This window comes from Aquarana catesbeiana, linkage group LG06 (assembly GCF_042186555.1).
Source record: "Aquarana catesbeiana isolate 2022-GZ linkage group LG06, ASM4218655v1, whole genome shotgun sequence".
In the NCBI taxonomy this organism is placed as follows: Eukaryota; Metazoa; Chordata; class Amphibia; order Anura; family Ranidae; genus Aquarana; species Aquarana catesbeiana.
Genome location: NC_133329.1, coordinates 68911265 through 68927799, shown reverse-complemented (window position 1 = coordinate 68927799; position 16535 = coordinate 68911265). Strand labels below are relative to the sequence as shown.

The window sequence follows — 16535 nt, the reverse complement described above, 5'->3', positions numbered from 1 at the left end:
CATGCGTTTACATGCATTTTTGCTCTCCTCTCCTGAACATGATTCTTATTCATTCAGGAGAGAAGCATTAACTGCCTTTAAATGCTGTTCCTCCTAAACTCTCGTAAAAGCCTATGTGTGTATGGACACATAGGCTTTTATAGAGTTGTGTTCAGGGGCTTAGGCAAAAAATGTGGGTTTTAGGATCAGGGCATGTGCATGAGGCCTAAGATCGACTTCTGTCGAGCGGAAGTGACGACACATGGATCAAAATTCGACTGATCTCTGCTAAACCAGACAAAATTTGGTCCATCTGTGGACAGCTTAAGTCCCAGTTCACACTGATGCGGTGTGGGATTTGCAGCGATTCATGTGCGTTTTCCGCATCACAATCGCACTCTGTTCATGTGACACTTCCAGTGCAATTCCAGTGTGGCAAAGAAAGGTGCATGCACCTTTTTCGTGCGCGTGCAATGAATTGGTTCAATGTGGTGCGATTTCTGTCTGAATCACATACAGTTCCCCGCACAGCATCAGTGTGAACCGGGACTAAAGCGGAACTTCACCAAAAATGGAGAGTTCTGCTTGTTTGCATCTTCCCCCTCCTCCACAGCCACATTTGGCACTTTTTGGGGAGAAGGGGGGAGTGGGTACCTGGGTTTGACCCACTACTACTTCTGGTCAGATCGCCAAAGTTCGAGCCCCCTATCTGAAAGAAGCTTTGGGCCAGCCGTTCTTGTCCAGGATTCCTCCAGGGATGTTCCTTGAACTGTGGTTGATTTATCTCCCCTCTGATGATGCTCCCATACTTCCCAGGCCAACACCACTTGGCAGAGCCAGCAGCATGACACCAATGATCTTTTAAGCTGTCTGTAGGGGTTGCATTCTTCCTACTGACCAACAATGTAAGGGACATTTTTCCCATTGACCCTGAATAAATTGGATTTAGTAGGGGTTCCTCAAGACCTGAAAATTATTTTAGGTGTTCCTCTGGGGTAAAAAAAAAAAAAAAAACGAGGTTTAGAAAGGCTGCTTTAGGCAAAATAAACAGCGTCATTACCTTCATATATATAGAGTTGAAGGTCTTTATTCAGAGGTGTAGGTAAAGACACATGTTGGACTCTGCAGGAGAAGTTCCGCTCTCTGTCCTCCTCAGTGAATCTTAGTATTATCGAGCTGTTTTTACTGTATGTCTCATCCGGATTGTTTTGAAGTTTTCCTTCTAGAACATTGCCCAATGGCTCTCCATCCCGGAGCCATGTGATGTAAATGTCCACCGGGTAGAATCCAGAGATTTCACAGCACAGGAAACTCATTTTATTTATCATGACATCATCATTAACAACTGTGATCTTCGGAACAGCTGTTAAATATAAAAAAAAAAAGTACAAAACCAGTATTATGAGGTCAGTTTCAATGTATATGTAAAATACATGACTACAAATATATGTAAGCTATAATGACATTTACACATTCCTCATGGAGTATGCACTTATATATTAAACATGGGTGAAGTTCCTCTTTAATGTGTGGACACATCTAATATACCGTACCTTGAATGGTCATCACTGTAGTTTTTTGCTCTCGGAGTTGTGCATTGCTCACTGAACATTTGTAGATTCCACGATCTGCCATAGATATGTTATAGATCCTCAGATTTGCAGTGCCATTTAAAGCTTGGTCTCTATCCATGGAATATTTGGATGTATACCCCACCGAATCATCAGTTGCTACAATAGCTGAATCATTATGATGCCAATAAACTGCAAACTTTGCAGAAGCCATGAGCTTTTGATCCGATATGAATGTGCAGGGAATGTTAGCTTCTGATCCGAGGGTGGCTGTATAGGCTGAAGGTGCAATCATTTGTACATCAGCATCTGCATGAGATGACAATAAATAAAGTGGTTATGTTTGTATGATAAGATAAATACACACACTGCATGCAATCACAATCCTAGTGCTCCAAGTCATTGGATCCTTTTGTGACCATACAGTAGTTGCAAGGAATGTTAAAGCAGAAAATAACATAATTGACATGAATAGTCCATTAAAAGACAACATGGCAAAACCAATTTTGCTGCAATATCCAGGTTCAATACAGAAATTGTCCCATGCAGGAGTTTTTTTTTTCTGTCACTAGATGTCCTCATTCAGTATGGACAGCATAATATAACCTACTTTCTGTGAGCCCAGGTCATCCTGAATCCACCGCAGTCTGTGATTGGATAAGTAAAGAGAGGCAACATGAGTTCATCTCTCTGTCACTCTGATTTCTCCCCCTATCAGCATGCCTTTTTTCAATACATGAGCAGATTGGCTACCTGTGCTGGTACTTCCTCTCACACTCCAGCCCTGCTGTACAGGGACTGTTGTAGGCTGAGATGAGGTCAAATCTGCTAGTATTTAACCACTCCAGCTCCGGAAGACTTGCTCCCCTTCACCAGGTCATTTTTTGTGATACGGAACTGCGTTACTTTAACTGACAATTGCTGTGCCCAAATAAAATGAATGTCATTTTTTTTCCCACAAGCAGAGCTTTCTTTTGGTTGTATTTGGTCACCTCTGTGGTTTTTATTTGCGCTATAAACAAAAAAAGACAGACATCTTGAAAAAAACAAAACAATATTTTTTACTTTGTGCTATAACACATATTCAATAAAATTTTTAAAAAATATCTAATTTCTTCATCAATTTTGGCCAATATGTATTCTGCTACATGTTTTTGGTAAAAAAAAAACAAAAAAACTTCAATACACGTATATTGATTGGTTTGTGCAAAATTTATCGCGTCTACAAACTAAGGGATATTTTATTTTATTTTTTCTTTATTTTATTTTTTTTATTTGGCGGTGATTAGCGACTTATAGGGGGACTGACACTGCACTAATGACACTGACAGGGAAGGGGTTAACATCAGGGGGCAATCAAAGGGTTAAATGTGTTCTTAGGGAGTGCTTGCTAACTATGGGGTGGGGGAGGTGCTTTGACTGGGGGAAGGTAAAGATCCATGTTCCTGCTTAGCAGAAACACAGGATCAGTACATTCCCCTCTCACAGAGCGATGATCTGCCTTTTTTACATAGGCACAGGGCTGGACTGGGACAAAAATTTGGCCCTGGACTTCATCCAGACTGGCCCACTTTAATTTTGCGTGTCCCCATCAGCAGTCCCCTTACATCAATGTCCCCATCAGCAGTCCCCTTACATCAGTGTCCCCATCAGCAGTCCCCTTACATCAGTGTCCCCATCAGCAGTCCCCTTACATCAGTGTCCCCATCAGCAGTCCCCTTACATCAGTGTCCCCATCAGCAGCCCCCTTACATCAGTGTCCCCATCAGCAGCCCCCTTACATCAATGTCCCCATCAGCAGTCCCCTTACATCAGTGTCCCCATCAGCAGTCCCCTTACATCAGTGTCCCCATCAGCAGTCCCCTTACATCAGTGTCTCCATCAGCAGTCCCCTTACATCAGTGTCCCCATCAGCAGTCCCCTTACATCAGTGTCTCCATCAGCAGCCCCCTTACATCAATGTCCCCATCAGCAGTCCCCTTACATCAGTGTCCCCATCAGCAGCCCCCTTACATCAGTGTCCCCATCAGCAGCCCCCTTACATCAATGTCCCCATCAGCAGTCCCCTTACATCAGTGTCCCCATCAGCAGTCCCCTTACATCAGTGTCTCCATCAGCAGCCCCCTTACATCAGTGTCCCCATCAGCAGTCCCCTTACATCAGTGTCCCCATCAGCAGCGCCCTTACATCAATGTCCCCATTAGCAGTCCCCTTACATCAGTGTCCCCATCAGCAGTCCCCTTATATCAATGTCCCCATCAGCAGTCCCCTTACATCAGTGTCCCAATCAGCAGCCCCCTTACATCAATGTCCCCATTAGCAGTCCCCTTACATCAGTGTCCCCATCAGCAGTCCCCTTATATCAATGTCCCCATCAGCAGTCCCCTTACATCAGTGTCCCCATCAGCAGCCCCCTTCCATCAATGTCCCTATCAGCAGTCCCCTTACATCAGTGTCCCCATCAGCAGTCCCCTTAAATCAGTGTCCCCATCAGCAGTCCCATTTATTCCCTTTATTCTGCCTATGAAGCCAAATAATTGGAAATATTAGGACCAGGATACACTCAGATTCAGGGTCACATCTATACTTTTTTTGGTGCTTTTTGCAAAAACGCACTACAGTCCACTTAACATGGTTTCCTATGGGATACGTTCACATCTGTGCTTTTTTCAGCCGCTGCATTTTTGGAAAGGCTCAGGGGCTTTTTTTAAACGCAAAATGGTGCTTTTTTTTTGCTTTTTTGGTTCCATAGACTTCAATGGAGAAGCTGCAGAAGAGCATGTAGTGCAATGAAAATTGGCCAAAAAGAACGCAATTCGCGTCAAAATCGTGTGTGCAAAAGCGCACAGCAAAACGCACTGTAGAATGCACCAATCGCAAACTGCATAGATGTGAACCGAGCCTTATGGCAAGTTCACACTAGACAAATGGGCTGCATTAAGCAGCCACACCCAGCACAGTCCCAACACATAGACAAGGCAAAAGCTTCATATTGAATAAAGGATTCTGAAGTAGGCCTAAAGCTGATAAGATTCACTCCTGTTATTAACTCCTGTTAAGAACTCCCAGGTGTTTTATCACTGTTACATGATAGTTTACATTTTTGGGGTTTATTTGAGATGTGCAAAAGAGAGATCACACAAACACTTATATGTGTAATGTTTATTTAAGTAATGGCAGATACAGATAACAAATGTAATAATATTAGAAAATATAACAAAAATACTTAGCTATAGATGCCTTTTTCACCACGGAGTCCCCGTCCTTATGGCGTGGCACAAATGATCATATTAGATGCGTTTGTAATTTCAGCTCTGAGATGAGACTCACTTTTACAAGTTTTAGCTTTAATACAGGACTAGTGTGTGAGTAAATTGTTTGTAGAGTGATATCACCTTTTAGGGAATATATTGGGCTCGGCCATATAGTCAGTTTACAATGCCATTCCTATAGCATTAGGTCAGTTAAAGTGGTTGTAAAGGCAGAAGGTTTTTTATCTTGATGCATTCTATGCATTAAGGTAAAAAAACCTTGTCCCGCAGTGTGACAGTAATAGGTGGTGACAGGTACTCTTTATGAAGGGATCGGGGGTCTAAAAGACCCCAAATCCCTCCTTTGCACTTCAAAGTATTCAGATTGCCAAAGATGACGATTCTGAATACTGTAGTTTCTTTTAAATTTGGCGCTATTGGCAGCCAGTTTGCACATAGGAGACTGGAACGAAGCCCTTTCCGGCTTTGATTCAGTCTCTCTCTAGCCAGCAGAAGTGCCGGATCATGGATCGGGTCTCATGGTGGGTTGGGAGGCCTGGGAACATCGGCAGAAGGCAGCGGGAGGGGGGATTTCCCCTCCCGCTCCTGTGGCATAACAACAGAGCAGCTTTTAGCTGCAACGGTTGTTATCCCTAAAGAGCCGACCGCCCGCTCTAAAAAACGGTACCGGGGTGATGCCTGCAGCTGCAAGCATCACCCTGGTATAACCCCTGAAAGCCGAGGCCGCATATGTGTGTACGGTCGGCGCTAAGGGGATAAACATGTTTATATTACCTTGATTGTGTGCTCACCTCAGTGACAGCCTCATATCCTTCAAAATCCTACCTTTGTAGGAGGCAATCTCCTTTTTACGTGATCCCACTTTTGCTAATCTGTTCAGATTATTTTTCTGTCAAAGCTTTTTAATGCCTGTAAATACTGCTCACCAATTATGTGTTTAGGTCATTGTATAAATACTTAAATTACAGAATATATACTGAACATTTATATCCATGTGTGCCAATAAACTCCTCTGTTATCTCCCTCGTAAGAAAAGTGGCCATGACTGAATTCCACAAAACGAAGAAACAAAGGGTGATAGACAATGGCCAGAACAAGGTAGATGATGGCTACATTCACACTGTTGCATGTTGGGAACTCATGCAAAGTCACGTATTTTCCCGACATGCACAGAAATGTGCTGCCTTTAGCAGATGTTCAGCAGTGCAATTAATTCTTAATACCACCCCTCACATCTCCTAATACGCGCACCATGCGGCACGATTTTACAAACAGTTCAGGGACTTCTTTTGTATGTTTCTCGCTTGTAGGGCAGCCCATTGAAATGAATGGGCTGCACTACACGTAATGCGTAGGAAACGCGCTTCTGCTCCATCTTACCTCTACGGTAAGTAGAAATTCCTTACTAGAAATAGTATGGCAAGCAACAGTGGAACTGTTCCAGGGACATGCAGGTCTGCTTGATCATGGAGACAAGGTGTGGAATGAGACAACACCCTTGTCTTATGGGGAAGTCACATTGGACACAAGCAAATCCCAACCATTCATAAGATAGACAGATATCATTCATGGCTATCTATCACAAGTCTTACTATCAAGCTTACTCCGGAAGGGTGTTGTTTAAAGCAACTGTGATGTAGGTGGAGTGATTACAATGTAATCGACTAGATAGATGAAAGGAAGGAATGAAAGAAGGAAAGATGGAAGATGGAAAAAAGAAGGACAGGAGGAAGGATGGAAAGTAGGATGAAACGAAAGAAAGAAAGAAAAAGAAAGAAGGAAGGAAAGAAGCAAAGATGGGAGAAAGAAGGAAGGATGGAACGAAAGAAAGAGAAAGAAGGTAGGAAGGAAAAAAGAAAAGAAGCAAAGAAGGAAGATGGAAGAAAAGAATGACAGAAGAAAGAATGGAACGAATGAAAGAAGGAAAGAAGCAAAGATGGAAGAAAAGAAGGACAGAAGGAAGGATGGAAAAAAGGAAAGAAGGAAGAAACAAAAGTAAGAAAAAAATAAGAAAGACGGAAAGAAGCAAAGAAGAAAAGATGGATGGAAGGAAAGAAGGAAGGAAAGAAAGAAAAAAAAATAAAAGAAAGGAAGAAAGAAAAGAAAAGAGAAATAGATAGAAAAAAAGATAGATAGATAGATAGATAGATAGATAGATAGATAGATAGATAGATAGATAGATAGATAGATAGATTAGATAGCAATGAGAGATTAGCTTCAGCTGCTCTCATAATGAAGAAATTAAGCGTCCGTTTCTGTGTCAGTATATACTGATAGTGTTCCCTACATCATGCCACTAAACTAAGGCTGACCATACATTATGCAATTTTCTTGAAAAAATATTTCCCTTACACTACATAGTTTAAGTAAATCTAAAGGAAATTGAACAAGAAAATTGTATAATGTATGGCCAGCCTAAGTCCGTTGTTCAATACCTCCCATAATATAACAACGATGCAATGCTCCTCTTAGTGAATGAACAAAAGAATAGTGAAATCAAACTGACCTGTATAATAGAGAAGCAAGAGGAGGATGGCTGCCTGTCCGTACCCCATGGTGTTCTGAGGGTTTCATACCATTTATTGGTTTTCTTTAAGTTGCTCAGATGAGTTTACTTTCAATATTTCTTTCTAGTCTTTCTGGTTAGATGCCTACAAAGGCATCTGATGAATGCCACCTTTCCACAGAGTGACATACGGGTTGTATATTCAGATGACATAGAAATTCATTCTTCTGAAACCATCGGTCATACAGCAGGTCAGGAGTAGAAAAAAACGGAAAGGTATGAGAAAAATATTTGTGTAGGTACTATGTGGAAATTACTGACGCTTGTACCAGGAAATTCCAAGAATTTATGAAAATATAGTTTTCTATAAATATAGAAAAATGATGGGTTGGAGACATCCAGCTACCTAATTAAGATTATTGGACTTAGGACAAGTCCAAAGGATTAAAGGTACAAAGAAACAAGGGTGAGACCTGGCGCTTAGGATAATGAAATAAAGTCATAATATACACATAAACAGATATTACATTGAGTGACGTGAAAAAGTATATTGGAACTCAGTGTTCAGAGAGGGAAATCTGAAATAGTAGATTGGGTCAAAGCTGTGCACTGGGATTGTCTCTGTGTGAAGTCAGGAGGTGGCAGCAGCCGAAGATACAAGCAGAGGCAAGGTTGTATATAGAGGGCACTCGCACCTGTTTGAACATGTTATCAGTATCAAAGACACCTGTCCTCAACCTCAAACAGTCACACTCCAAACTCCACTATGGTGAAGACCAAAGAGCTGTCGAAGGACAGCAGAAACAAAATTTTGTAGACCTGCACCAGGCTGGGAAGACTGGATCTGCAATAGGCAAGCAGCTTGGTGTGAAGAAATCAACTGTGGGAGCAATAATTAGAAAATGGAAGACATACAAGACCACTGATAATCTCCCTCGATCTGGGGCTCCACACAAGATCTCACCCCGTGGGGTCAAAATGATCTCAAGAACGGTGAGCAAAAATCCCAGAACCACATGGGGGGACCTTGTGAATGACCTGCAGAGATCTGGGACCAACGTAACAAAGGCTACCATCAGTAACACACTACACCGCCAGGGACTCAGATCCTGCAGTGCCAGAAGTGTCCCCCTGCTTAAGCCAGCACATGTCTTGGCCCCTTCTGAGGTTTGCTAGAGAGCATTTGGATGATCCAGAAGAGGATTGGGAGAATGTCATATGGTCAGATGAAACCAAAGTAGAACTGTTTGGTAGAAACACAACTCGTCGTGTTTGGAGGAGAGAGAATGCTGAGTTGCAACCAAAGAACACCATACCTACTGTGAAGCATGGGGGTGGCAACATCATGCTTTGGGGCTGTTTCTCTGCAAAGGGAAAAGGACGACTGAACCGTGTACATGAAAGAATGAATGGGGTCATGTATCATGAGATTTTGAGTGCAAACCTCCTCCCATCAGCAAGGGCATTGAAGATGAAACGTGGCTGGGTCTTTCAGCATGACAATGATCCTAAACACACCGCCCGGGCAACGAAGGAGTGGCTTCGTAAGAAGTATGTCAAGGTCCTGGAGTGGCCTAGCCAGTCTCCAGATCTCAACCCCATAGAAAACCTTTGGAGGGAGTTGAAAGTCCGTGTTGCCCAGCGACAGCCCCAAAACATCACTGCTCTAGAGGAGATCTGCATGGAGGAATGGGCCAACATACCAGCAACAGTGTGTGACAACCTTGTGAGGACTTACAGAAAACGTTTGACCTCTGTCATTGCCAACAAAGGATATATAACAAAGTATTGAGATGAACTTTTGATATTGACCAAATACTTATTTCCCACCATAATTTGCAAATAAATTCTTTCAAAAATCAGACAATGTGATTGTCTGGATTTGTTTCCACATTTTGTTTCTCATAGTTGAGGTATACCTACTGTATGACAATTACAGGCCTCTCATCTTTTTAGGTGGGAGAACTTGCGCAATTGGTGGCTGACTAAACTAAGAAAAACTTTTTTTTTATATTTCATTTTTGGTCTTTTTTTTTTTTCTTTAGAAAAAAATAAAAAACCCAGGAGTGATTATATACCACCAAACAGGGCCCATCCTAGGGTCACAGACGCCTGGGTGCAGAAATATTTCTGGCGCCCCCACGTGGGCGTGGTCATCTTTACCAACTCCTCCCCTTTACAAATGTTACTATGGCAACGACTCAAACACAGAGATGCTCCCCTAAGAAGTCTTTGTTACCCTAGGATCCTCCCATGATCTTTTAACAATAAAGAAAATACAGGAAGAGCGTATACAGGAAGAGCGTACACAGACCTGGAGGGGAGTCTCTCTGATGCACACAGAGAGGGCTTCTGTTAGAGAATCTGTTAGAAAGAGCCCCCAGACATAGTACAGGAGATGGTCAGAGACTGTAGACATAATACAAGAGATGATCAGAGACTGCAATCTTAGTACAGGAGATGGTCAGAGACTGCAGACATGATACAGGAGATGGTCAGAGACTGCAGACATAATACAGAAGATGGTCAGAGACTGCAGACATGGTACAGGAGATGGTCAGAGACTGCAGACATAATACAGAAGATGGTCAGAGACTGCAGACATGGTACAGGAGATGGTCAGAGACTGCAGACATACTACAGGAGATGGTCAGAGACTGCAGACATGATACAAGAGATGGTCAGAGACTGCAGACATGTTACAAGAGATGGTCAGAGACTGCAGACATGATACAAGAGATGGTCAGAGACTGCAGACATGTTACAAGAGATGGTCAGAGACTGCAGACATTTTATAAGAGATGGTCAGAGACGGCAGACATAATACAGGAGATGGTCAGAGAGCGCAGACGTACTACAGGAGATGGTCAGAGACTGGAGATATAATACAGGAGATGGTCAGAGACTGCAGACATGTTACAAAAGATGGTCAGAGACTGCAGACATAGTACAGGAGATGGTCAGAGACTGCAGAAATAGTACAGGAGATGATCAGAGACTGCAGACATAGTACAGGAGATGGTCAGAGAATGCAGTCATTTTATAAGAGATGGTCAGAGACGGCAGACATAATACAGGAGATGGTCAGAGACTGCAGACATACTACAGGAGACGGTCAGAGACTGGAGATATAATACAGGAGATGGTCAGAGACTGCAGACATAGTACAGGAGATGGTCAGAGATTGCAGACATAGTACAGGAGATGGTCAGAGATTGCAGACATGATACAAGAGATGGTCAGAGACTGGAGACATAATACTGGAGACGGTCAGAGACTGCAGACATGGTACAAGAGATGGTCAGAGACTGCAGACATGTTACAAGAGATGGTCAGAGACTGCAGACATTTTATAAGAGATGGTCAGAGACGGCAGACATAATACAGGAGATGGTCAGAGACTGCAGACATACTACAGGAGACGGTCAGAGACTGGAGATATAATACAGGAGATGGTCAGAGACTGCAGACAGTACAGGAGATGGTCAGAGATTGCAGACATAGTACAGGAGATGGTCAGAGATTGCAGACATAGTACAGGAGATGGTCAGAGATTGCAGACATGATACAAGAGATAGTCAGAGACTGGAGATATAATACAGGAGATGGTCAGAGACTGCAGACATAGTACAGGAGACGGTCAAAGACTGCAGACATGATACAAGTGAAGGTCAGAGACTGCAGACATGTTACAAGAGATGGTCAGAGACTGCAGTTCCTATGGACGTTAGTAGATAATGGCCGATTGGCCCTCTCACCTGACCCAGCGATACAGCAACAACGGTTCCTTATGATCAGGAGTCAGCTCACTCTGAATTGCCTGTGGCGACTCCGCTGGGTAGCACCCAGATCTGTATTCTGGCAATGACTCCATTCCTTTCTCCGCCTGGGATGGCGCTAGGCTGTGTGGCTTTCCCTCTGGTGGCGCAGGGCAGCGGGGTTCTCTCTCTGATAGTGTTCTCTCAGCACTGACCTCTCCCTCTGGAGTTCTGGGTGTACTTTCCTGAAAGCTTTCCCGGGCTCCTGGCTCTCTCTCTCTCTCTCCCATTCAGCTGAGCATGCTGTGTGCGCTGCAGTTTCCGTGTTACAGAGGGGCTACCAGTCCTCGGGACTACATATCCCACAATCCTCTTCTTTGCTCCATTTATTTATTCTTCCCTGGCCGATATGAAGGCGGGGGGGAAGAAACATAGTACGCCGCTCACTAGTACAGCAGCTCGTGAAGAGGAGAGGGGTATCGCCCGGTGCGGTAAAACATAGTATCATCCCCCCTCCACCAACTATAGTCGCCCCTCAGTACAGACCCCCCTCCACTAAGTATAGACCCCCCTCTGTCAGTGCAGATCTCCCACTAAGTATAAACCCCTCCCTCAGTACAGACCCCCCAGGACAAAACACCCCCCTCTATCAGTATAGACCCCCCTCAGGACAAACCAACCACCCTCCATTAGTACAGACTCCCCCTCAGGACAAACCACCCCTCCCCTCCATTAGTACAGAACCACCCCCCTCCATTAGTACAGACCCCCGCAGAACAAACCACCCCCCCTACATTAGTACAGAACCACCCCTCCTACATTAGTACAGACCCCCCCAAAACAAACCAACCCCCTCCATTAGTACAGAACCCCCCAGGACAAACCACCCCCCTCCATTAGTACAGACCCCCAAGAACAAACCAGCCCCCTCCATTAGTACAGACCCCCCTGGACAAACCACCCCCCTCCATTAGTACAGACCCCCCAGAACAAACCACTCCCCTCCATTAGTACAGACCCCCCCCAGACAAACCACCCCCCACATTAGTACAGACCCCCAAGAACAAACCACCCCCACTCCATTAGTACAGACCCCCAGAACAAACCACCCCCCTCCATTAGTACAGACTCCCCCGGACAAACTACCCCCCCTACATTAGTATAGACCCTTAGAACAAACCACCCCCTCCATTAGTACAGACCCCCCAAAACAAACCATCCCCCATTAGTACAGACCCCCCCCAGACAAACCCCCCCTACATTAGTACAGACCCCCAGAACAAACCACCCCCCTCCATTAGTACAGACCCCCCAGAACAAACCACCCCCCACGATTAGTACAGACCCCCAGAACAAACCACCCCCCCTCCATTAGTACAGACCCTCCCTGGACAAACCACCCCCCTCCATTAGTACAGACCTTCCAGAACAAACCACCCCCCTCCATTAGTACAGACCCCCCCGGACAAACCCCCCCCACATTATTACAGACCCCCCAGGACAAACCACCCCCCCTCCATTAGTACAGACCCCCAGGACAAACCACCCCCTCCATTAGTACAGACCCCCCAGGACAAACCACCCCCTTCATTAGTACAGACCCCCAGAACAAACCACCCCCCTCCATTAGTACAGACCCCCCGGACAACCCCCCCCCCACATTAGTACAGACCCCCCAGAAAAAACCACCCCCCCTCCATTAGTACAGACCCCCCAGAACAAACCACCCCCCATTAGTACAGACCCCCCAGAACAAACCACCCCCACCATTAGCACAGAGCCCCAGGACAATCCACGCCCCCACCATTAGTACAGACCCCCCCAGGACAAACCACCCCCCAGAACAAACCACCCCCCTCCATTAATACAGACCCCCCCGGACAAACCACCCCCCTACATTAGTACAGACCCCCCAGAACAAACCACCCCCACTCCATTAGTACAGACCCCCCAGAACAAACCATCCCCCTCCATTAGTACAGACCCCCCCGGACAAACCACCCCCCTACATTAGTACAGACCCCCCAGAACAAACCACCCCCCTCCATTAGTACAGACCCCCCAAAACAAACCACTCCCCATTAGTACAGACCCCCCGGACAAACCCCCCCTACATTAGTACAGACCCCCAGAACAAACCACCCCCCTCCATTAGTACAGACCCCCCAAAACAAACCACCCCCCATTAGTACAGACCCCCCCAGAACAAACCACCCCCCCACCATTAGTACAGACCCCCCAGGACAAACCAACCCCCCACCATTAGTACAGACCCCAGGACAAACCACCCCCCTCGACAAACCACCCCCTTACCATTAGTACAGACCCCCCAGGACAAGCCACCCCCCCTCCATTAGTACAGCCCCCCAGGACAAACCACCCCCCCTCCATTAGTATAGACCCCCCTGGACAAACCACCCACCCCTTCATTAGTACCGACCCCCCAGGACTAACCACCCCCTCCCTTAGTACAGACCTCCCAGAACAAACCACCCCCCTCCATTAGTACAGACCCCCCCAGGACAAACCACCCCCCCTCCATTAGTACAGACCCCCCAAAGGACAAACCACCCCCTTCATTAGTACAGACCCCCCTGGACAAACCACCAACCCCTTCATTAGTACCGACCCCCCCAGGACTAACCACTCCCCCTCCATTAGTACAGACCCCCCCAGGACAAACCACCCCCCTCCATTAGTACAGAGCCCCCCAGGACAAACCACCCCCCTCTATTAGTACAGACCCCCCCAGGACAAACCACCCCCCCTCCATCAGTATAGACCCCTCCTGGACAAACCACCCCTCTCCATAAGTACAGACCCCCCCAGGACAAACCACCCCCCTCCATTAGTACAGACCCCCCTGGACAAACCACCCCTCTCCATAAGTACATACCCCCCCAGGACAAACCACCCCCTTACCATTAGTACAGACCCCCCAGGACAAGCCACCCCCCCTCCATTAGTACAGCCCCCCAGGACAAACCACCCCCCCTCCATTAGTATAGACCCCCCTGGACAAACCACCCACCCCTTCATTAGTACCGACCCCCCAGGACTAACCACCCCCTCCCTTAGTACAGACCTCCCAGAACAAACCACCCCCCTCCATTAGTACAGACCCCCCCAGGACAAACCACCCCCCCTACATTAGTACAGACCCCCCCAGAACAAACCACCCCCCTCCATCAGTACAGACCCCCAAGAACAAACCACCCCCCTCCATTAGTATAGACCCCCCTGGACAAACCACCCACCCCTTCATTAGTACCGACCCCCCCAGGACTAACCACCCCCTTCCATTAGTACAGACCCCCCAGGACAAACCACCCCCCCTGCATTAGTACAGACCCCCCTGGACAAACCACCCCCCTCCATTAGTACAGACCCCCAAGAACAAACCACCCCCCTCCATTAGTACAGACCCCCCGGACAAACCACCCCCCTACATTAGTACAGACCCCCCAGGACAAACCACCCCCCCTCCATTAGTACAGACCCCCAGAACAAACCACCCCCTCCATTAGTACAGACCCCCCAGGACAAACCACCCCCCTTCATTAGTACAGACCCCCCAGAACAAACCACCCCCCTCCATTAGTACAGACCCCCCTGGACAAACCACCCACCCCTTCATTAGTACCGACCCCCCAGAACAAACCACCCCCCTCCATTAGTACAGACAGCCCCGAAAAAAACAACCCCCCTCCATTAGTACAGACCCCCCAAAGGACAAACCACCCCCTCCATTAGTACAGACCCCCCCTGGACAAACCACCCACCCCTTCATTAGTACCGACCCCCCCAGGACTAACCACTCCCCCTCCATTAGTACAGACCCCCCCAGGACAAACCACCCCCCTCCATTAGTACAGAGCCCCCCAGGACAAACCACTCCCCTCCATTAGTACAGACCCCCCCAGGACAAACCACTCCCCCTCCATTAGTATAGACCCCCCTGGACAAACCACCCCCCTCCATAAGTACAGACCCCCCCAGGACAAACCACCCCCCTCCATTAGTACAGACCCCCTGGACAAACCACCCCCCTCCATTAGTACAGGCCCCCCCCTGGACAAACCACCCACCCCTTCATTAGTACCGATCCCCCCAGGACTAACATCCCCCCTCTCCATTACTACAGACCCCCCCAGGACAAACCACCCCCCTCCATTAGTATAGACCCCCCCTGGACAAACCACCCACCCCTTCATTAGTACCGACCTCCCAGAACAAACCACCCCCCCCATTAGTACAGACCGCCCCGAAAAAAACAACCCCCCTCCATTAGTACAGACCCCCCAGGACAAACCCCGCCTCCATTAGTATAGACCCCCCAGGACAAACCACCTCCCTCCATTAGTATATACCCCCCAAGGACAAACCACCCCCCCTCCATTAGTATAGACCCCCCCAGGACAACCCTCCCCTCAATTAGTATAGACCCCCCCAGGACAACCCCCCCTCCATTAGTATAGACCCCCGACAAACCCCCCCTCCATTGAGCTAATTAAAAATCACCCAGGCGGCAGCTGGAGAGGAGAGGACAGTGTGCAGCCGCGCCGCCCGGGTGGAGAACAGAGTGAGAGTGCGTCAGGCTTGGGCAGCAGGCGGGAGTTGCACACAGGATGAGGAGAGCTGGAACACGGGCATGGACCGCCCCCCCCCGTGACGTCACTGCACGTCTGGTCTCTCTGCACACAGAGACACAGCCGCTCCGATCTCCAGCTATCTCCGCTCTCCTCCTCTGACAGGAGGAGGGAGGGGGGATGGGCTTCGGCAAAAAACAAAGCGGCAGTGGCTGCGGTGACCGGTGGAGAGAGCCGCCTACTACGGACAAGGAGAGGAGGAGGAGGAGGGAGGGGAGCACTCTGGCGCTGCAGCGCCCCCACCTCTGTGGTGCCCGGGTGCACTGCACCCCGTCCAGGATCGGCCCTGGGCACCTGTTTGAACATGTTATCAGTATCAAAGACACCTGTCCACAACCTCAAACAGTCACACTCCAAACTCCACTATGGTTAAGACCAAAGAGCTGTCGAAGGACGGCAGAAACAAAATTTTGTAGACCTGCACCAGGCTGGGAAGACTGGATCTGCAATAGGCAAGCAGCTTGGTGTGAAGAAATCAACTGTGGGAGCAATAATTAGAAAATGGAAGACATACAAGACCACTGATAATCTCCCTCGATCTGGGGCTCCACACAAGATCTCACCCCATAGGGTCAAAATGATCTCAAGAACGGTGAGCAAAAATCCCAGAACCACACGGGGGGACCTAGTGAATGACCTGCAGAGATCTGGGACCAACGTAACAAAGGCTACCATCAGTAACACACTACACCGCCAGGGACTCAGATCCTGCAGTGCCAGACGTGTCCCCCTGCTTAAGCCAGCACATGTCTTGGCCCCTTCTGAGGTTTGCTAGAGAGCATTTGGATGATCCAGAAGAG

At 47.4% G+C, this 16535-nt stretch overlaps 1 gene segment (V, D, J or C); it reads right to left on the bottom strand.

Annotated features, from left to right (window-relative positions):
* Positions 1 to 7504, bottom strand: part of LOC141148567 (immunoglobulin heavy constant mu-like) — a 41957-nt gene extending 34453 nt beyond the window's left edge. Inside the window, 3 exon segments of the C gene segment in view lie at positions 1040 to 1342; positions 1533 to 1859; positions 7329 to 7504. Coding sequence covers positions 1040 to 1342; positions 1533 to 1859; positions 7329 to 7377 — 679 coding nt within the window.
* Between the last annotated feature and the right edge of the window lie 9031 nt (positions 7505 to 16535).